The following is a 22,071-nucleotide window of genomic DNA, read 5'->3' on the forward strand; positions in this document are numbered from 1 at the left end:
TCGTTGCTGCGCGCGGGCTTTTTCTAGTTCCGGTGAGCCGGGGCTACTCTTCGTTGCGGTACACGGACTTCTCATTGCGGTGGCTTCTCTTGTTGCAGAGCATGGGCTCTAGGTGCGCGGGCCTCAGCAGTTGAGGCACGCGGGCTTCAGCAGTTGTGGCTCGCGGGTTCTAGAGCGCAGGCTCATGTGACGCAAGGGCTTAGCTGCTCCGCGGCATGTGGGATCTTCCCAGACAGGGCTCGAACCCATGTCCCCTGCATTGGCAGGCGGATTCTTAACCACTGTGCTGCCAGGGAAGCTCTTTCCTGAGTCTTTATATTTTTAGGCAATACCAGTTAACTATGAGCAACATTTTTTAACTGAAAGGGAAAAGACCTTTCACTTAACAGTCTACCACAGATTGCATTACTACAGTCCTTAAAAAAAAGGTTTAAATTTTCTAGGGCATTTGTATGTACAAAGAGTACCCAAATACTCCTCCTCCCCACTGCAGTTTCCCCAATTATTAACGTCTTTAATTAGTGTGGTACCTTTGTTTCAATTGATGAACACCGACACATTATTAACTGAAGCCCCTAGTTTACATGAGGGTTCATTCTTTGAGTTTTACATTTTATGGTTGATAAATGCATGATACGTACCTACCATTACAGTATCATACATAGTAGTTTCACTGCCCTAAACATCTCCTGTGCTTCACCTGTTGATCCCTCCCCTACTTCCTCTGCCACCCTGGCAACCTCTGATCTTTTTACTGTCTCCATAGTTTTGCCTTTCCCAGAATGCAACATAGCTGGAATCATACAGTATGTTATCTTCTTAGATTGACTTCTTTCATTTAGTAACGTGCATCTAAGGTTCCCCATGTCTTTTTTGTGGCTTGATAGCTTATTTTTCTTTCTTGGCTGTGCCACACGGCTTATAGGATCTCAGTTCCCCAACCAGGGACTGAACCCAGTCCATGGCAGTGAAAGCGCCAAATCCTAACCACTAGACCGCCAGGGAATTCCCTCATTTCTTTTTATTGCCAAATAACAGAAAGGTTTCTATCATTATCATCATAGCTATGTGCCAGGCATTATTCTAAGTGCTCTATACATATTAACTTATTTAAACCTTACAACTTTATAAGGTAGGTACTAGTAATATCCCCATTTTACAGATGAAACAAAGGAGATATTTTACAGAAGAAACAGAACAGAGAGCTTAAGTAACTAGCCCAAAGCTACAAAGCTAGTAAGTGGTGGAATAGAATTTGAAATCAAGCAGTTTGGCTCCAGAGCCTACACCCTTGACTACTGTACTGTACTGCTTCATGTAAAAATATCTAAAATAATTTTCAGGGCCTAATCTTGTTTATCAACTCATAGTGCTATACTCCCCAACTCTACCTCCTTGAAGGATCCTCATTCTTATCTTTTATGTCAATAAATTTAGGTATGTAAATAGCAGAAACTTTTCCATCTAGCACATTATTCTATATGATAATTATTAAATACTGATGAATAGTGACAGCTTTTTTGATCCTTTGTTGTATGCTAGACACTGCTAAGTACTTTCCATATACATTATCTTATTTAATCCTTACAACATCCCTTTGAGAACGTGCAATTATTATCTCTCAGGAGACTGAGACTTAAAGAGGTTAAATAACTAGCTCAAGATCATACAGCTAATAAGTGGTAGATCTGGGCCTTGAATCCCGTTAGAATTACTCCAAAGTCTGTGCTCTTAAACCCGTTATTGACTGGGCGATTTTTGCAGAAACTAACTCCTATGGCCGGTGATTTGTTATTAAGTGATATTGATATGTCTCTCTGGTCAATAACGTTCGGGTAACAAAAGACATTAATACATTTCTAGTCAATGTGTTATAACTGCTCTTCCCAAGTGCTTCTAATATTATCTTTTGGTTTACCAAACTTTTCAAATTAGCATGACATTTCTAAATTAACCTCAAACAAACAGGTATATGTAAAATGTTACATGTGTATGTAAGAATGTTACAGCAGCATTGATATGACAATTTTGCAAATATGGAATTGTTTGGATCAATGCTTAAACACCTAAGGTATATTTACACAAAAGATGACTCCGCAACCGCTTTAAAAATGAGGGCGATCAATATGTAGTTACATGGAAGACCTTCAAGACAAGAAGAAAGCAATCTGTAGAGTAATATATACAGTAAAGATCCATTTATGTAAACAAGCCAAAACCAAACTAGATGATTAAGTATATAATGAATAGAAAACTATCTGCTGGTTACACTCAAAACTCTTAGCAGTGGTCATCTTTGGGGAGGTAAGTGGAATGGCCAGTGAGTGACGGGGACTTTTACTTTTTTTTTTAAAATTTATTTATATATTTATTTTTCGCTGTGTTGGGTCTTCGTTGCTGCGTGTGGGCTTTCTCTAGTTGCTACGAGCAGGGGCTGCTCTTTGTTGCGGCGTGCGGGCTTCTTATTGCAGTGGCTTCTCTTGCTGTGGAGCGCGGGCTTTAGATGCACGGGCTCCAGTAGTTGTGGCTCGCGGGCTCAGTAGTTCTGGCTCGGGCTCTAGAGCGCAGGCTCAGTAGTTGTGACGCATGGGCTTAGTTGCTCTGCTGCATGTGGGATCTTCCCGGACCAGGGCTTGAACCCGTGTCCCCTGCATTGGAAGGTGGATCCTTAACCACTGTGCCACCAGGGAAGTCCTGGGACTTTTACTTTTTTTTTTTCTTTTGACTTTTACTTTTTAATCTACATAATTCTGTGTTGGAATTTATTCTACAACAAGGAGGTATTCATGTAGTAGTTTCTGAAAATGTTAAAAGACTTCAAAGAACAAACACAAAATGGTTATACATAGCCTTATTACCACAGTGTAAAAATGTAAAGCCAGAAGTAAGCTTTGAGAAAAAAAGTTGGAATTTAAACTTCATAGTTGCCCCACCTTTATTTAGGTAATAGGATTTAGTGTATACATTAAACTTTTAAAAAATAAATGAACAGAATGACACAAAGGAAAATCTGCATGCTATTTTATTTCCATTAGAAAAATATTATCTATATAAAATTTGGTCCAGTTTCTTCTCCTTTACCTCTACCATTCAAACTTAAATGCTTTAATTTTACTCAAGTAAAAGCAGAATCATGTATCTGACACGAGAACTAAATAGTTCACACCATTAAATTAATAGTTTAATTGAATTAGGTGTGCTATTTATTATTTCTCAGGAAGAGTAACTCATCTTTCCTACATGCTATTTCCCTTTACTTTTATTTTTCTGAGTAACTATGTAATGTGTGTCTCTTTTCCCACATCCAGTAATGAGTGTTACAGAAGTGTAATTTATAACATCAGTAACTAGATTCATCATTAATCTTCAACGCATGTTCAATTCCCCTTATTATATGGTATTTCCATAATAACTTCAGATATTTCAGTCAACCTTACACTTTCCAACAAATACTGTAAAAATTAAGATGTTAATTTAAAAACATTATTAAAATTCCAGACTAAATAACACTGGGCCCACTTAGAGCGATGCTGTCACGAGAGGTCCTTGGACAGCTACTGCTTCAATCTCAACACGGCCTCCCTGTCAGGAAAATAATGAATAAATTAAGAGAGCGCCATAATACCTACTAAAAACATATGCAATTTTTAACATATGCATTTTTAACATTAAACTTATCAAAGAAGTAAAGGAGGGGGCACATGCACCAAGAATCTACAGTAGGCCAGGTTATCATGCTCAATGTGTTCGTCTATGTTAGCTCATGTGATTCCCACAGCAGCTCTATTATCAGGGGTTCTCTCAATGCAGAGGATTGATACACTGTAGCTTAGAAAGGTTGTTTAACCCATCCCAGGGCACAAAACCAAACAGCAGGGCTTCCCTGGTGGCGCAGTGGTTGAGAGTCCGCCTGCCGATGCAGGGGACACGGGTTCGTGCCGCGGTCCGGGAGGGTCCCGCGTGCCGCGGAGCGGCTGGGCCCGTGAGCCATGGCCGCTGAGCCTGCGCGTCCGGAGCCTGTGCTCCGCAACGGGAGAGGCCACAACAGCGAGAGGCCCGCGTACCAACCCCCCCCCCCCAAAAAAAAACAAACAAAACTAAACAGCAGAGGTTCAAACCCATGTCTTATAACTCCAAGTTTGGAGCTCCTTCCATCACATTCTATACCTAAATAAATTTGAAGATACTGATCATTCCAAGTAACAAAAAATTAAAGCAACAAAAATACCACTCATAGAAGATAAATTTCTTTAGTGGAAAATTGCCAGAAGTCCATGAGAGCTGCTTCTTTATAGGTAGAAATACTGTGCTGCTAAGGGGCATAGGAAGAGCTTCTAGTTTGACTAGAATACCAAAGTAGGAATGGTGAGAAATCTATGAGCCACTGGTTTTCAGATGACTTTTTCTAATAGAAGGTCTAGTGTTTTTTTGTTTTTTGTTTTTGTTTTTGTTTTGGCCACGCCGCGTGGCTGGCGGGCTTAGTTCCCCAACCAAGGATCAGACCAAGGATCAAACCCGGGCCCTTGGCAGTGAAAGCACAGAGTCCTAACCCCTGGACCGACTGCTAGAGAATACCCTAGATTTTTTATTATATGATAGAAAAGTAAAATATTTACTGCAGAACTCACAGACCTGGCTCAGTTTATAGTCTCTAAGTAACAGTAAAACAATACAGCGCTATTTTAGTTTTTCTCACAATTTAAGTACTCTGATTCTGTTGTGTTCATGTCCATGTATGGCCTTGATTTTTAATTTTCTTAATTTTAAGACAAATGTGTACTTACTTTGGGCAAAGCAGCAACCTGGTAGGCAGCTCTTGCAGGAAAACTACTCTGGAAATCTAAATTTAAAAGAATTTCATTTCAGTTTTCAGATACTATGCTGAAACTCAACACTGCAGGATCAAGAATCTGGTAAGTGCTTCAGCTATGTGTCAGTTCTTAGATATAAGCAACGTGGAAAAGAAGAAGCTCATATTTATATTTGATATTTTGCCATGATTCCCATGATGTTTAATATTTTTAAAAAATCTTAGTTTTCTGGGGAAAAATATGAAAATACTCACATACTCTGACACTTTGATCTTGTTTGACATGAAGGAGGTTGTTTTTAAAGTGATAATTATAAGTAATGATGCCTTTTCCATGTTATACCTTTGTCTTATCTCACCAGGTGGTAGGGATACTCATTTTCCCCACTAGGACAGCAATGTTAATAACAGATAACACTTACTGAGTGCTTACAACGTGCCAGCATCTGTTCTAACATGTTTACATGTTGTATTAACACATTTAAAATTCCAACAACCTTATAAGGTTTTATCCCCATTTTGCATATGAGGAAACCAAGGCACAGAAATATTAACTAACCAGCTAATGATCCTGAGAGAGTAGAACAGAGGTGGTGGCTAGACCTTATCACAGCGATAATAAATACAATCTATGTGTTGAAAAATGATTAGGAGGGCTTAGAAAGCCTGAGGAGGGTATAACAAAATGAAGCTTTAGGGAAATGGATTTGTCCGGTTGTAGTATGTTATTCTAGGGAATGCAATAGAAATATCTTGGATGTTTTCATGGGGGGGACACTGTGTGTTTCTAATCAGGCTATTAATTCTTTTAGGACAGGATCTATGACCATTTCTTTAGCATCTCCCAACATTCCTAATTCATAATGAACACTTATTAAGGTTAATAGATACATTTCTCTTTAAAATGGAAAATAGTAATAAAGCCAAATTACTTACATTGTTTGTAGATGTCATTGACAGTATTGAAGTCGTTTATGTCAGCCAGCAAAACCGTTGTTTTTACCACTAGGAGATATATACATTGTCATTAGGTTTATTTAGTTATTTGGTCTGATCCAAAACATTACTTAGAAAAACAGTACTGATGAAATAAATTTCATATTTTAAGGCAAGACAAGAAAAATTTAAACATAAATTTTTTTTTCTCTGCCCATTTAGTCCTCCTCTGTCCCCTCTAGTGTGCAGTGTGCATCTGCACTGAGCATTAGCCGGACCCCTCCAACAACAGAAATACCTGCCCAACCATGAAGTTCAGTTCTTCTTCTGCTGGTGCCAGCCATGTGACCCCTTAGAACATAACATTTCTTACTTATGACCTTATTAATGGCACTAGCTATATTACTTGTGTTCTGCCTATTTTACAAGATTCTTGTTTCTTGCATGATCAAATGCGACTGAGCCTCCAATAAAAATAATAAGTAGATGACTTGAAATTATTCACCTAAAATATAGTTCTACAGGATCAATGATTATAATAGTGTAACTCTAGATATGGGAAGAAGCAACAAGAGAGAATCATTTCCTGGCTTTTGGCTACTATTAACAGAGCTTTAGTCCACTAATAGGACATTGAGTGGCATAGCAATGAAATCCCCACCTGACCTGGGAATGAGCATTTCTAGCACAGCGGGACAAATTGGTCACGAAATGCCTCCCAAACCTTGGCTGAAATTAAGATTGAAAGAGAGGGGACTGTAAAGTAAGAACGTTGCCCACCATCCAGTTCTACAAGAATCAAGTCATTAGCCACTGCGGTCGCTGACCTACAATATATTGAGAAAGGAATTCAGGTAAGAGATCAGGATAAGGCACTCTGTGCTCTGGGAAAACTGGCAGAACCGGCCCTCAGATATTTTCGGGAGAAAATTTTATGCACCTAGTTTTTCACATGTTCCCATACTAAGAGAAGCACTAAAACCATTAACTAAGATATCTGTTCCTCGCGAACAGCAATAACCTTCTACCAAGATGTGTGCCATTTGGATTGCATGTACCTCTTTGCCAAAATCATATATATTCTGGCCTTTCCCCTTACCTCTTTGGAACAGTCCTCTGATCTTTCTGTAAGTCGGCCAGGTTATAATCCTCAGGTTGGGTCAAATAAAATTTTCCATTTTTTTCTTAGATTGACTAATGATTAACTTTTCATTGATATTATGTATATGGCTCTGGACTGTCTTGATTAAAATGGGACTGAAATTAAACCAACTTCAAATAACAAAGATATGGCATGATATATTACTGGATGCCATGTGTTCTTCAAAAAGACCAAAGAAATATCAAACAGAAATGTGAAATAATACCAAGTTGCTCACCATTTGTGAAGTCACAGCCTGCTGCTTTCAGAATTTCACCCATGTTTGTAAGAGCCTGTGAACCGAGGTAAGAAAAGGCCTAAGGCACTGATGCTACATTGAAGCTTTAATTCAATTCAATTAACCATCTTTACTAATATCTCCTTAAACAGCCTATGTTGCAGAAAAATCTCCCTTTTCTAGGAAATTCTACTCTTTGTAGGCCACCTCTATACAAGTGAATTGCTTCTTGACTTTCTTTAATGGAACGAATCTTTCTGAAATACAGTGAGAAGTTGCCTCCTTTTGTGAGGAAAAAGACTGAAGTCTCTTCCTCAGTGCTAGAATGGTGAAATTCTCAGCCAATGTCCACTAAGCTAAAATAGAATTATTACTGGGGCTCCTAATTCCATATCACTCTGAGGATAAGTATGAGCTAGTAAGCATTAAAACCTGTTTTCTTTAAAGCAATATTTGATTTTAAAAAGGTTCTTTTCCTTTTTCTCAAAAAACAATAGTAGTAAATTGTGTACATGTTTGATATTCTGGGCTTTGGAAAAACATTAGTTTTTCACCCTGTCCTTAATTTATTATTTTTCAATTCATTCTTCCACTTTGATTGGTCACATTATAATAGTTGATGACTTAAAAAAATTAATCTTCTAAATAGGTAATACATAGATATGACAAAAAATTCAAAAGCTATAAAACAGCATGTACAGTGAAAAGATGTCTTCCACCCTTACTCCCCCTCCCCAGTTTCCTTCATCAAAGGTAACCACTGTTTCTAGTTTCTTGTATATCCTTCCAGAGACAGTCAATGCTTGTACCAACATAAATGTATGTATCCTTAGACACACACACAGAGGGTAGCTTATTGTGCACGCTGTTCTGCATCTTGGTTTTATTTTATCATATAATAATTTATCTTGGAGATCTTTCCATATGAATTTAGTTGTACAGATGTAGCATGATTTATTTATCTAGCTCCTCATGGATGGACATTTAGATTGTTTTCTATCTTTGGATATTACAAATGACTCAGTGAAAGTATTAAATTATAATTTAATTCCATTTATTGGATTAGAATTATATCCCCCATTCTTATTTAAAAAAAACGTACTGCATGTAACCTTTGATATTTCTCTTTCTAACAAAATGTTGACTTTTACTTTTGTGGTGGTGGATTTTTTTTTTTTTTTTTGCAGGTCATTGGCCCTGATAAAACAATTTCCCAACCCAGGTGGAAGTGGCAAGATGTTTTCAATAATTCAGGGTTTTTCCCTCCCATTTTACTGAAATATAATTGACATATAACATTTATTAGTTTTAGGTATATAACATGATGATTTGATACATGTATATACTGTGAAATCATTACCACAATAAGTTTAGTTGATATCCAGTAATTCAGGTTTAAGGTCACCTTGGAAAGTAAAATCTTTTTTTTTTTTTGGTTGTTAAATGAGTCATCACATTTCCAACTTTCTACTGACATAAAACTGTCTTTAGTTAACCAGTAACTTAAAAAGTACTTATCTGATTATCTCTATAAAAAACAAACCAGCCAAATGGATTCTTAATACTCCTCAATATTAAAAAGGAGTAGAGAAGGGAACTTCAAATGTGGAAAATGACTCACTTGTTTAGCCTCTTCTGCCACTCCTCCTGGCACAAGCTGTCCACTTGCAGGATCCATGCCTAGCTGTCCTGAAATGTAAATGGTCCTGTCGACTAACACAGCCTGACTGTAATGAACAGAAATCCAGGATATACGTAAAACATAAACATAAAATGTGAAACTCAATGCTAAAAGATTTCTTTGCTAAGACACAAAAAGAACAAAATGTAAAATAAAATAATTGATAATTGGACTTCATTGAAATTAAAACCTTTTGCTTACTGAAAGACATCTTTAAGAAAATGAAAGCCCAAGTCACGGACTGGGAGAAAATATCTGCAAAACACATATTTAACAAAGGACTTGTATTCAGAATATATAAAGAACTCTTACAACTCAATAATATAAAGACAACTCAGTAAAAAATCGGCAAGTGATCTGAACAGACACTTCACTAAAGAAGACATACAAAAGGTGAAGGAGTAATGCAAACCAAAGGCACACTTATGATACCATCACACACAATAAAGCATCACTGATAGTAACAAGTATTGATGAGGATGTGGAGAAACTGGAACCTTCATACTTTATTGGTGCAAATGCAAAATAGTACACATTGGAAAATAGTTTGGCAGTTTCTTAAAAATTTAAGCAGGGAATTCCCTGGTGGTCCACTGGTTAGGACGCGCTTTCACTGCCGAGTCCCTGGTGGGGGAACTAAGATCCCGCAAAGTGCGAGGCGCGGCCAAAAAAAAAAAAAACAAAACACATACACATAACATACAACCCAGCGACTTCTTTCTTAGACAACTACTCAAAAGAAATATGTCCAAAAACTTCACATGGATATTCAGAACAGCATTATTCATGATAGCAAAAAGGAAAAAAATAAAAATAAAAAACACTCACGGATAGATCCAACTAAAGACTACATATTATTTGATTCTACTTATATAAAATTCTAGAAAAAACAAACAAAAAAAGCAGCAGAAAGTAGATTAGTGGCTGCCTGGGGCCAGGGGTAGGGGTGGGAATTGAACACAAACGGGTATGACGGATTGTTTTTGCAAGGGGGGGTGGTTTGCGGGGTTGATGTAAATGTTCAAAAACTTGACTGTGGCAGTAGGTGCATGACTCGATACATTTACCCAAACTCATGGAACTCTGCACTTAAAATGGTGAATTTTGTATGTAACTTAATACCTCAGTAAAGCTGTAAAACAAGCAAAAGAAAGCAATGCCAAGAGCACTTTTAAGAAAATAAGTAATTAGACAAGGTTGATCACTGCTGAAGGGTCAATTAAGGATCCACCTGTGAGGGTACATTTTTCTGCAAAGTGCTTATTTTCGGAACTGATTATTTCTGTAATGAGGATACTAAATATCAGAATTAGGATAAGGTCTCAAGAAAAAGCATAAGCTACACTGAGACCTGAAAGAGAGCCAAACACATCAACTTTAAAGGCAATTTATTTGTTTTTGGATAAAGAAGGCCCCGTCATTGTTTCTCTTAACTGTGATAAAAAAATATACATCAAACATAAAATTTACCATTTTAGGGACTTCCCTGGGGGCGCAGTGGTTAAGAATCCACCTGCCAATGCAGGGGACATAGGTTCGATCCCTGGTCCAGGAAGATTCCCACATGCCGCGGAGCAACTAAGCCCGTGCACCACAACTACTGAGCCTGCGCTCTAGAGCCCGTGAGCCACAACGAGTGAAGCCCGCGCGCCCGTGAGCCCGTGCTCCGCAACAAGAGAAGCCACCGCGATGAGAAGCCCGCGCACCGCAACGAAGAGTAGCCCCTGCTCGCCACAACTAGAGAAAGCCCGCGCGCAGCAACGAAGACCCAACACAGCCATAAATAAATTTATATTAAAAAATTTTTTTACCGCTTTAACCGTTTTAAGGTACACAGTTCAATGGCATTAAATGTTAAAAAAATTTTTTTTGATAAAGAAAACAATATCAATTTAAATTTAGAAGTAAAATTTGTTTTACCCCATTTCACGGTTATTTAGAAAACAAGATATTCTCATTTCTAATTCCCTATAGTTTGTTTTCCAACATGCTCCCAACTTTCCTATCTTTCATTTCATGGCATTTCCCCTGATTTGCAGACCGTTATCTTTCTTCTTTATAATTTTAAATACAAAATTGATAATTTTATAACACGTAGTGGGTCTCTCGGTGGGCTTCCCGCCTTCCCGGGTTCCGTTTCCGGGTTCAGCATGTTGCATGAGGTTGCCCGGTGAACCCCGAAGGCCTGGCGCAGCTCGGACCCGGACTGGCCCAAGCCCCTAAATTCCGACCCCACAACCTCCGACCCCACAGGCCCCACGGCCTCCTGTACCTGTAGGGACCAAGGGCCGCTGGGGCTTTCGCGGTGCTGATCACCTTTCTGATCAAAGCCGACATGGCTAATCCTTTTTCCTTGCCGCCCCTCGGAGACAACTACCACGTATGCTGCTTCTACTCGTGTCTCACGGGTCTGAACAGCTGGGGCTAGAATTCCTGCTTTAAAGAGTGGCTGGTTGGCGGGGAGGGGGGGTTCGCTCGGCATTCTGGGAGTTGTAGTTTCCTTGCGACTCCGGGCCACGTGGAGGACGCAGTCACAGTGGCGCATGCGCTCTCCAGCTCTCTCGCCGCGCACGTCGCGCCGGGGACTGTGGTAGAACATTGTCATTCTGACCTGGGATCACGGAGCGTCTGGCAGGTAGGTCGTGAGGGGCTGGCGTCCGCCAGGGTTCGCAAGTATGGGGGAGTGTGTGTGGCGGTCCCCGGGCTCCCCTCCGATTCTCTCCCTCACACCCAGCTGACCTACTCTTCTTCTCTTGCTGCCTGCGCAGGGGCCCCTCTTCCTGCCCGGCACCTCTTTCTGTTACCCAAGAACTGGGTTCACGTCTTGGTGGATGTCAAGACAAGCAAAACTAAACAAAACCAAAAAAACCAACCAAGACAAAGATCAGGAGAAGGAAGGATTTATTACTTGCTGCAAGTAAGCAGAACACCGGGGATCTTTCCCAAAGCAGTATCTCTCCAACAGAAAAATTGGGGAAGATTTAAGCTAAGGATGCATGCATATTCATGAAGGGGCTCCAGCAGAGGGGAATTCAGCATTGAATTGTGGCAAAGGTCAACAGAGTCCAAGCTTTAGTTGAAACATCCAGGGTCATAAGAAAGGTCAACATCATCTTGGGTTAGGTTCTGTTGATCTGGTGATTGAGTGCTCGAGGGGATTCAGATTCTGCAAAACAGCTCAAGAAAGTGCTTCAGGCTAATCTTGCCATGGAAATAGAAATGGGCGTTTACAACTGATTTTTACTGTTGTTACTTCTCTTGCCTGATAACTGTCGTTTGTTCTTTAGTTCCCTTAAGATCACTATTACTGAGACCTGTTTAAAGACAAACATTGTGGCCAGGCTTAGATCACAAAATGGCTTGGGCCAAAAATGGCTTCTCTTATGTCAAGAAATTCATGCCTGCTTCTCTTTCTCCGGGGACCCCCTACTTCATCTACTTACACTTCAGCCCCTGTGACCGAGCCCACTGTGTCTGTCATTTCTCTGCATTGCACCTCCGGGCAGAGGCCGTCCTGGGAGCTGGCTTGCACATCCTAAAGGAATAAGATGGGTCATTGAGGGGACCACGCTGAGACCTGGCCATTGTTCACCTACCCCCTCCCATGCTCCCTTCTCTGGGAGAGCGCCCCAAGATTTTCAAGGTGTCTCTGCATTCCCTTTCTATCTCAGCAGAAGCCTAGTGACTGGGATCTGATTTCAGGTAGATTATAGGTCTTGGTCCAGCAGATGGCCCCAGAGCTGTTCTCTTGGAAGATATTCGGTCATGCTGTAGCTAAATATTTTTTACTGTTAATATACGCATTATAGGCACGTTTCACTCCATTTATGCGTGCACATGTACATTCAACAAATATATACATTGAGTCCCTGCTTTGTGCAAGGCTAGGTCTTGGAGATGCAACAGTGAAAAAGACTGGCAAAATCCCTGCCCTATCCTGCTTCTGAAACGGAATATAAGAAAATCCTCGTTGTTCCCTGGTGGCACAGGGGTTAAGAATCCACCTGCCAATGCAGGAGACATGGGTTCGAGCCTTTGTCCGGGAACATCCCACGTGCCGTGGAGCAAGTAAGGCCGTGCACCCATTCACTGTTAGTGGGATTGTAAAATGGCACAACCAAAATAGAAAACATATCACCATTCCTCAAAAAATTAAAAACAGAGCTACCATATGATCCATAAATCCCACGTGTAGGTATATATTCAAAAGAATTGAAAGCGGGATCTCAAAGAGATATTTGTACATTCATGTTCATAGCGGCACTATTCACAATAGTCAAGAGGTGGAAGCAACCCAAATATCCGTTGATAGATGAGTAGATAATCAAAGTATGGTATATACATACAATGGAATGCTAATTTTTTGCCCTCGAACCTAAGCTCAGAGATGTGACTTCTGAAGGTCACCCTAACCGTGGTGTCCCACCCAGGGTTCCCAGGTAGTGCTCTGTTTTGCTGGGCAAGTTCTGATGCAAGCAGGTGGAATAAATTGTTTTGTAGGATAATTTTGAATGATTCTTAATACAGACTGATCTGAATCATGTCCTTCACTAGCCAACAAGCTCTGTAGAACTCAATTTACCTCCTACATATTTTTTAGTTTGAAAAATGTTTTGGGGTGTAGATCTGGTTGTCTTTCATTTAGGTCAAAGCAGAATGGAGTGAGAAAGTGAAATGACATAAGTCTCTTATTTCATTTATTATTTAAGAATAAGAGCTACCATAAACTGAGCCCTTAGTTTATGCAAAGCCCCATGATTTGTGTTATGTACATTACCTTATTTAATACTCATAGCAACCTGCTGATTATTCCCATTTATAGAGGGAGAGACCGAAGCTCAAAGAGGGAAAGTAACTTTCCTAAGATTATACAACTAAAAAGTGTTAAGGAAGATAGTGAAGGCTCTTAAACACTATGCCACGTAGGTTACTCTTAATTTTGCATGAAGTCTTGCATTGGAAAGGTGGTAAGTGAATGGAAGGTAGTTAATTCAGTGCTACTTATTGGACGTGGTGCAAATCCGGATGTGGCATTTGAAAGTTTGTGCGGGTGTTTTGGTGGGCATAATGATGGGGGTAACACTGCTGCCATTTACTGGGCAGGGGTCAGAGATGTTAGCCATCCTGCAGTGTGTAGTACCTGACTCTGCTTTGCATAAAAGCATCGGCTTCATGGATTTAATATACACTGAATTTTCCAGGAATACAATAAATGAGGCAAGATTGTATTTTTAAAAAAAATTTTGTACTGTATCAAAGAGTGTTTACCAATTTGGGAAATTATGTCGCCAGTGGTATAACTACCTTCTCTTAGAGGTACTAGTACAACACACCCGTATTACTTTGCCTTTGTAGCTGTTGCAGACATGTAATCCTTTTTTTTTTTAAATTAATTTATTTATTTTTGGCTGCGTTGGGTCTTCATTGCTGCTCACGGGCTTCTCATTGCGGTGGCTTCTCTTGTTGCAGAGCACAGGCTCTAGGCGCGCAGGCTTCAGTAGTTGTGGCTCGCGGGTTCTAGAGCACAGGCTCAGTAGTTGTGGCCCCCAGGCTTAGTTGCTACACGGCACGTGGCATCTTCCCAGACCAGGGCTCGAACCCGTGTCCCCTGCATTGGCAGGCGGATTCTTAACCACTGTGTCACCAGGGAAGCCTCAGACACGTAATTCTATGTTTAGGTATGAGTAAAGACTAGTATTAAAACATTTAAATGCTTGGAGAATAGCTTGGTTCTGCTACTCTGAGCTTCCCAGCCTCCTGGTGTCCCCCTTTTCCTGCAGGACCTTTCCCTGTGTCCGACCTCCCTACAGTCAGCAAGGAAAGAGTTAATGACTGTTGCATGGGAGCTTCGGGACCCTTCTCCAGCTCTACAAATTGTGCCCATGCCTGTGTTGGTGCCTGTGTCAGTGATTATCTCCCTGGGTTAAAAATATCTCTATTTCATAATGCCATCTAGTTATGGTGAAATATTTACATACAGAAAATAGATATTATTTTATTAGAATTACTTTTAGTTCTCCTCTGCATCACAATGAGGACATGTATCGTAGGACATGTTTTGATAAAAGTTATGTGTCTAGTAGGTTATGTAATTAATGAATTTCATTTAAAAATAGAAAACAGGTGTTCAAACTATTCAGTAAAAGAAAGGGGACATTGAGTCTGAGAGTTGAGAACTACTGTGTAATCAGGCTCCGCTAGGTTTTTGTCCTTTGTCCTTCTTACTTCAAATTGTAATCATTTTGCTATTCTAAATTAAAGGTACACCTGGCCTCATCTCAGCAGTAGAAATGAAAACATCAGTAATTTATGTTCAGTTTTTGGTGACGTTACCGTATCTGAATAGTGTGTCCCATATTTCATTAATTCATGTGACTCGTTTCACCTAAGAATTTTGATAAACTGGTTTAGCTAATTTAAGTTTTTTACCACGGCATAGGGATCTTATCTCACAGTTCATTTTTCATTCTTCCAATAGCCTTTATGCAGTGTCAACACTGGTATGTGACTTAATTATTTGACAGCACAAAACAAAATTATTTTTTTCTGTTGAATCGGGTTTTGGGTCCTTGCTGTAGATCAATATCATGATAACGTTTTGATATCGTCAATCCAGCTATAATAAACGGAGATTTATTATATTGAAGAATCAAATTTTGAGTCACATGAACATTTATCCATTAAATTTATTTTTATTTTTGAAAGGAAGTTCCTTCTCCCTGTAGTAAATTTATTACTCTCTTTCCAGAAATGTCTAATGCAAAAGAAAGGAAACATGCTAAGAAAATGAGAAACCAGCCCACCAATGTGACTTTATCCTCTGGCTTTGTGGCTGACAGTGGTGTAAAGTACCATAATGGAGGTAGAAAACCTTTCCAGTCTCCAAAAGGTAAGATAAACATGGTGCTCTCTACACATACTTCCGTTTGGATTGCTTTTGTCAGCTCCTTTTGTTAGTCATAATCTAAATGATAAAGGAGTTGAGTTAAAAATAGATACAGGTGACCCTCATTGTTTGCAAGTTTTGTATTTGCACATTCACCTAGTTGCTAAATTTGTAACCCCAAACTTAATACTCATGGCACTTTGATGGTCATTCGCGGACGTGCAAAGAGTGGGGAAAATTTTGAGTCACCTGACGTGGGTATTCCCAGTGGAGGTTCCCAGTGCCTTCCTGCTTCAGCTTCGTACAGAGATGACCAGAGGAGGGAGACTGGTGGGACAGGGCAGTGTAGTGCAGGAAGCTCCAGCTCTCACCGGGGTTTGAACTGCGATTGTGGGGCAGCTTGAGGCAGGTCAGTTAACACTTCTGAACCTCATTTTCTCTTTGTAAAAGAAAGGAAATAGAATCTACTAGGATGAGTTGTTCTTACGATTTAAGGTCATAATCTCTGTGAGATGTATGTATACATACATACATAGATACATACTTGTTTTCTCTAGGAGCAGTGGTTCAGTGTTCACTAGTTCAGTGTTGGCTGTGACTTTCTAGAACATAACTGCTGGGAATAATGAGAATTGGCTGTAGGTATTTTACAGCTGATATATTTTATCTGTACCTTAACAGTTATTATTAAATGACACTTCTATATTTCCTAAAAGAAATGCAGTGCATTCATCATATCTGCGTTTAACTTGTGTGCTGATTTTAGAACCTTGTAAAGTGATATGGAGGGGATAGCTGTTCATCAGGCAGCAACAGAAAAATGATTCAGATCCAACATTCATGCCCACTGTGCCAAGTGAGAAGCCATAGCACACATTATCTCATTTAAACCTCACAATGACAGACCTTGCAACATGTTTCATGATTATAGGGGCTTAATTATCACTGCCATGGAAATAAACAGGAAGGCTGTAAAATTCTCTACTGATCTTTCCCTGTATTCATAGAGATATTGTGTTAAAGTCAGAATGGTTTGAATGCCTAGACATTTGTATAGAGACTGCTTTTATTTCTTTCTTAGCATAGTGGCTCTCAACTTGAGTGTGCCAGAGAATTATGATTAAAGACTGCATATGCAAAATCATGTGGATTATAGTATTTAAGGGAGCTTAGGTGAAAAAGCCACATTGCACTATTTATATGGAGAAAAGTTCCCTCTGTTATACCCAAGGTTCTTTCATGTGTCACACTGACAAGATTAGCTAGTGTGCTGCCTCCTAGCTATGTGACCTTGGGCAAGTCAACTCACCTCCCTGCCTGAGATCCCTCCTCCTTAAGGGGAGGACAGTAATAGCCACTTACAGGGTGGTTGCAGGATTAAAAACCTGATCAGTTTTCACCCAACACTCTAATCCTTATCTCTGATAAAAGTGACGTTTTTTCTTTTTGTTTTCTTTTTTGAAAATGTACTAGAGCCTCATTCTGGACCTCCACGACAGCGGCAAACCAAAACGAGCCACCATTCGCTGGCTGAGTCTGATGCGAAGGAGCAGCCTTCCTCCAGGGTAACCTTTAAAAAAAAGGGAGGATGGAAAGCAGGTCCCGAGGGCACTTCTCAGGAGATTCCCAAGTATATAACCGGTAGGTATTTGTACAGAAACCAAGTTTGATTGTATCGGGAGCTCTCTGTTTCTCCTGCAGCCAGATTTCTAGTGCCTTCTCTCCGTCCTGGGCCTTGGCCCCGCCTCCCCGTCTCTCTCCTCCCTTCTGTCCACATGGGCGTGTCTCACCTCCAGCCTGGACTCAGACCAGCGCTTCCCTGGGCCTGCTAGCTCTCCCTCCTTTGGGCTCCCTCCTCTCTCTTACTGTCTTCTTAGAGGTTCTGATTTGTGAACTGTTCCTTTTTGTCTTAAAGTCATCTTTGTCACCCCCTCCCCCCTTTCTAAAAAGTATAAAACGCCATCCACACTCCTCAGCACGGCATCTCCAAAGATAAAACCCAATTTAACGCACTCTGACGGCAATCAAGACCTGTAAGTACCTGTCTCCAGGCCCTGTCCAGTCTCATTTCCCAATACCCTCCTTCACCGTCACACCTCACTACCTGGTAACCCTGTATTCCTTGTACACACCTTAAGCGTGCCTTCTGGTGTTTCTTTATGTCTTCTTGGAGGCATTCACTTAAATTTCTCCAGTGCTCTGTTTATTATTCAGAAAAAATAGTCTATTTTTCAATAAAGAAAACTGAAAATAGTTATGGTCACATATTTGTAAAAAAACAGGAAATATTAAGGAAGAAAACCCCTGGAGTCAAAATCATTTAAAATTTTGTTTTTTCTTTGTTTTCTTGTGGGATTATTACACTTAAGAATGGTTGTGGGCTTCCCTGGTGGTGCAGTGGTTGGGAGTCCGCCTGCTGATGCAGGGGACGTGGGTTCGTGCCCCGGTGCGGGAGGATCCCACGTGCTGCAGAGCGGCTGGGCCCGTGGGCCATGGCCGCTGGGCCTGCGCGTCCGGAGCCTGTGCTCCGCAATGGGAGAGGCCACAACAGTGAGAGGCTTGCATACCGCAAAAAAAAAAAAAAGAAGAAAAAAAAGAAAAAAAAAAGAATGGTTGTGATTATATTGCATGTAGCTTTCTGTTTTTTTTATTTTTTTAATAAATTTATTTATTTTATTTATTTATTTTTGGCTGCATTGGGACTTCGTTGCTGCGTGCGGGCTTTCTCTAGTTGTAGTGAGCGGGGGCTACTCTTCGTTGCTTCTTATTGCGGTGGCTTCTCTTGTTGCAGAGCATGGGCTCTAGGCATGTGAGCTTCAGTAGTTGTGGCACATGGGCTCAGTAGTTGTGGCGCACAGGCTCAGTAGTTGTGGTGCATGGGCATAGTTGCTCCACAGCATGTGGGATCTTCCTGGACCAGGGCTCAAACCTGTGTCCCCTGCATTGGCAGGTGGATTCTTAACCACTGTGCCAGCAGGGAAGCCCAGCTCTCTGTTTTAAAAAAACTCTTTTTTTACCTTTTTTTTTTTTTTTTTTTTTGCGGTACGCGGGCCCCTCACTGCCACGGCCCCTCCCGCTGCGGAGCACAGGCTCCGGTCGCGCAGGCTCCACGGCATGTGGAATCCTCCCGGACCGGGGCACGAACCCGCGTCCCCCGCATTGGCAGGCGGAATCCCAACCACTGCGCCACCAGGGAAGCCCTTTACCTTATTTTTTAACTAAATTTCTTCTGATTAGAAAAGTAAAACCGAATCCTTAGTTTCACAATCATGTAACAGAAATAACTACTATTGGTGTTAATCTATTAGGAGTTAGGGTAGTGGGTGAATTGTAAGCTCATGTGCTTCAAATCTGTTTTCCTTCTGAAACCTACCAGGAAAAGTGTCAATTCAAGATGAGTTTTTAATGACGGTGGTGTTCTCTTCGACAGCTTCTACTTTTGCGCAAGCTCGAGCTGCTGAAATCAGTGCCATGTTGAAAGCAGTGGCCCAGAAATCTTCTAATTCACTGGTTTTCCAGACACTGCCACGGCACATGAGACGAAGAGCCATGAGTCACAATGTCAAACGCCTTCCTCGACGGTTACAGGAGATTGCCCAGAAAGAGGTATAAGTGTCCCTTAATGTAAATGTTTAGGTTAGTGGTCCTTAAAGGAAGTTGAGAAGTATTAACCTAACAGAATTTATTAAAATGAAGACTAAAAAACAACATGCTCATTTTGCATATTTTTTGGTTTAATCATTATCTTCCCCACCTCCACCTCCACTCCCCTCCAAAATTAGCAGGCTGTTGGATATTACAGTTACTTTTAGATACAGCATTTGGAACCTCTCTCTATGATGTTAAATAGTTGATGTTCCCCTGCCAGATTTAAAATGAAAATTTGACCTTCTTACCAGATAAGTAATTTTAGCTCTGCACTTTGGGGGTGTGACCAGTTGAGAGTTGGAAGGTTAAAAAAGGCAGCATCAGTGCCTAGTATTTGCCTTTTGTCTTTTTTTAATGTTGAAAACTTGAACTTGGATTTAATTTTTTGTTCATGTCCAGTTGTTTTTGGCTTTACCAAAATTCTTGGCTTGGACATTCTATGATTGTCTAACCACACTATGTCTTTACTAATTGATTCAGAATTTCTTTATCAAGTGCCTTCCGTGTACTGGTATTATGCTGGTGGTGAGGTTAGGGTCCATTAAGGTAAAGTCCTTATTCTTAAGGGGCCCACAAACTAATGGAAAAGAGTTTTTCCCACAGAAGTTTAGCTTAGCTATGGAAGAAGTGAAGAATGAAAACTAAACAGGAATTTTGTTCTCTCTAGATTTAATGTGAAGTCTGTTTCCTAGTGGTAACATTAAACATTTGTCTGTCAGTACCTAAGTGATATGAAATGTGCAGGTTTTCCCCACTTTTATATCTTTGATCCTAAGTTTTGGGTTTAGTTATATTCTTAGATGTTAAAAAACAATAAAAAAAATCAACACAAAGCTAGCGTTTGATTTATTCTTTCTTGCTTTCTAATATTAATAGCCACAAATAAGTTTGAGTTACTGTGTTGAACATTTTATAAATATTCTAATCTTCCCAGTCCCCGAAGCTTGCCCAGTTAGTAAGTGATAGAACTGTGTTTCCTTCCTAGGTTTACCTTTTTCTAAAATCTTCACTCTTTCTGTTGCCTCCTCTACTTTCATTGGAGAAATCACCAAGTTAAAAAATTAAGCAAACTAATGGAGTCTGTAAGGTACTCCACTTCACCTAAAATGAGCTGTTTGAATTCCTAACATTTAACTTTGTTTTGAGATGGTTACAAACTAGGATCTGCCTGTCTTCTTGAAACTCTAGGCAGAGAAAGCGGTTCATCAGAAAAAAGAACACTCAAAAAATAAGTGCCATAAAGCTCGGCGATGTCACATAAACCGGATGCTAGAATTTAACCGGAGACAAAAGAAGAACAAATGGCTAGAAACTCACATCTGGCACGCGAAGCGGTTTCACATGGTCAAGAGGTGGGGCTACTGCCTGGGGGAGAGGCCGACAGTCAAGAGCCACAGAGCCTGCTATCGAGCCATGACGAGCCGCTGCCTCCTTCAGGTATGCTTTTCCGATTGCTTTCCCCTTTACTTTCGTTTAGACCCTTTCTGATTTAGACTTTTAGACCAGTTCATGGTATGCCAAAGCCCTATCTAAGATTATTCATTTTAAAAATAATTACTGGGCAAGAGGCATTTTGCCAGATGCTGGAGATGAAGCAGCCTAAAGTTCTTGGGGCACACTGACATTAATCAAATAATTAGCCAAATATACAGTTGTAAGGGAATACTATACGATACCGTGACCGTTCGTAACAGGAATAGGAGTGCTTCCCCATGGAAGTGATGCTTGAGCGGAGCTCTAAGGGATAAGGAAATGGCAGAGTGGGTGAAGGCAGAGGCAGCCAGATAGGAAGGAAGGATTGAAATAAATTCATTGTGAGAAAGATGAAGAGAGTGAGAGCAGGGCTAACATAGGGCGAGATTAGTTCTGGAGAATAAGTAGGAACCAGATCCTGCAGGATCTTGTCGGTCATGCTCGGGATTCATTCAGCGGTCATTCACCACCACAGATATTTGAGAACCATCTATGCTGGGAAGTTTGTTTTAAACTCTTTAAGAGGACAGTTGGTTTTAGAGCTACATAATAATATTTATTTGACTGTCCTGTCTTCTCCTGTGCATCCCCCCACCCCACCCCGCCCCCGGTCAGTTGCTAATTCAGCAGCTTTCTCTCTTCCAGTACGTGTTTAGAAATTTGTTCTTTGCAGAGGGCCTATCTTTCAATGGCAGGATGACCTTGGCCAACTTTTGAAAGCCGTTAGTATTAGCATCCTCTGCTACCTCTTGAGAGCAATGTAGCAGAGTAATCAATACAAGAACCTTAAAAAAATTGTGGTAAATTAGACATAACAACAACTTTGTCATTTTAACCATTTTTACGTATACAGTTCTGTGGCATTAAGTGTATTCACGTTGTGTAACTGTCATCACCATCCATCTCTAGAGCTTTTTCATCTCCGAGACCAAAGCCCTGCATCCATTAAACACTAACTCCCCATTCTTCTCTCCACCAGTTGCTGTCAGCCACCATTCTACTTTTCGTCTTTATGAATCTGACTACTCTAGGTACCTCGTATAAGCAGACTCACACAGTAAGCCAGCTCCTTTTGAGACTGGCTTATTTCACTTAGCATGATGTCTTCAAGATTAATCCATGTTGTATCATTCGTCAGTTTCCCTCATTTTTTTTTTTTTTTAAATTATATTTATTTACTTATTTATTTTTGGCTGCATTGGGTCTTCCTTGCTGCACATGGGCTTTCTCTAGTTGCGGCGAGCGGGGGCCACTCTTT

At 40.4% G+C, this 22,071-nt stretch overlaps 2 protein-coding genes across 3 annotated transcripts in view; one reads left to right on the forward strand and one right to left on the reverse strand.

The window, feature by feature from the left end:
* Window positions 1-2,921: 2,921 nt before the first annotated feature.
* Window positions 2,922-11,258, reverse strand: RIDA (reactive intermediate imine deaminase A). Its single transcript, XM_027131486.1, has 6 exons — window positions 11,079-11,258; window positions 8,747-8,852; window positions 7,126-7,180; window positions 5,747-5,815; window positions 4,785-4,840; window positions 2,922-3,582 (listed from the first exon to the last, which is right to left on the reverse strand). The coding sequence occupies exons 1-6, from the start codon at window positions 11,141-11,143 to the stop codon at window positions 3,520-3,522; spliced, it is 414 nt and encodes a 137-aa protein (XP_026987287.1). The 5' UTR covers window positions 11,144-11,258; the 3' UTR covers window positions 2,922-3,519.
* An 83-nt stretch (window positions 11,259-11,341) lies between these two features.
* Window positions 11,342-22,071, forward strand: part of POP1 (POP1 ribonuclease P/MRP subunit) — a 37,842-nt gene continuing 27,112 nt past the window's right edge. For both annotated transcript variants that reach the window (XM_027131487.1, XM_027131488.1), the window contains exons 1-5: window positions 11,342-11,441; window positions 15,555-15,695; window positions 17,166-17,333; window positions 19,123-19,298; window positions 20,529-20,777. In XM_027131487.1, the coding sequence (XP_026987288.1) occupies window positions 15,557-15,695; window positions 17,166-17,333; window positions 19,123-19,298; window positions 20,529-20,777 (732 nt within the window). In that variant the 5' untranslated portion in view covers window positions 11,342-11,441; window positions 15,555-15,556. The remainder of the gene's footprint in view (window positions 11,442-15,554; window positions 15,696-17,165; window positions 17,334-19,122; window positions 19,299-20,528; window positions 20,778-22,071) is intronic.

The sequence above is a fragment of the Aethalodelphis obliquidens genome, unplaced genomic scaffold, assembly GCF_003676395.1.
Source record: "Aethalodelphis obliquidens isolate GAN/ISIS:26980383/991018 unplaced genomic scaffold, ASM367639v1 scaffold39, whole genome shotgun sequence".
Taxonomy (NCBI): Eukaryota; Metazoa; Chordata; class Mammalia; order Artiodactyla; family Delphinidae; genus Aethalodelphis; species Aethalodelphis obliquidens.

Coding starts and splice junctions, on each gene's coding strand:
- RIDA (XM_027131486.1), bottom strand. CDS start 11,143: ATGTCGGCTTTGATCAGAAAGGTGATCAGCACCGCGAAAGCCCCAGCG. Junction 7,181..8,746: donor TGGCAGAAGAGGCTAAACAA/GTGAGTCATTTT, acceptor CTCGGTTCACAG/GCTCTTACAAACATGGGTGA. Junction 5,816..7,125: donor AGGCTGTGACTTCACAAATG/GTGAGCAACTTG, acceptor TATATCTCCTAG/TGGTAAAAACAACGGTTTTG.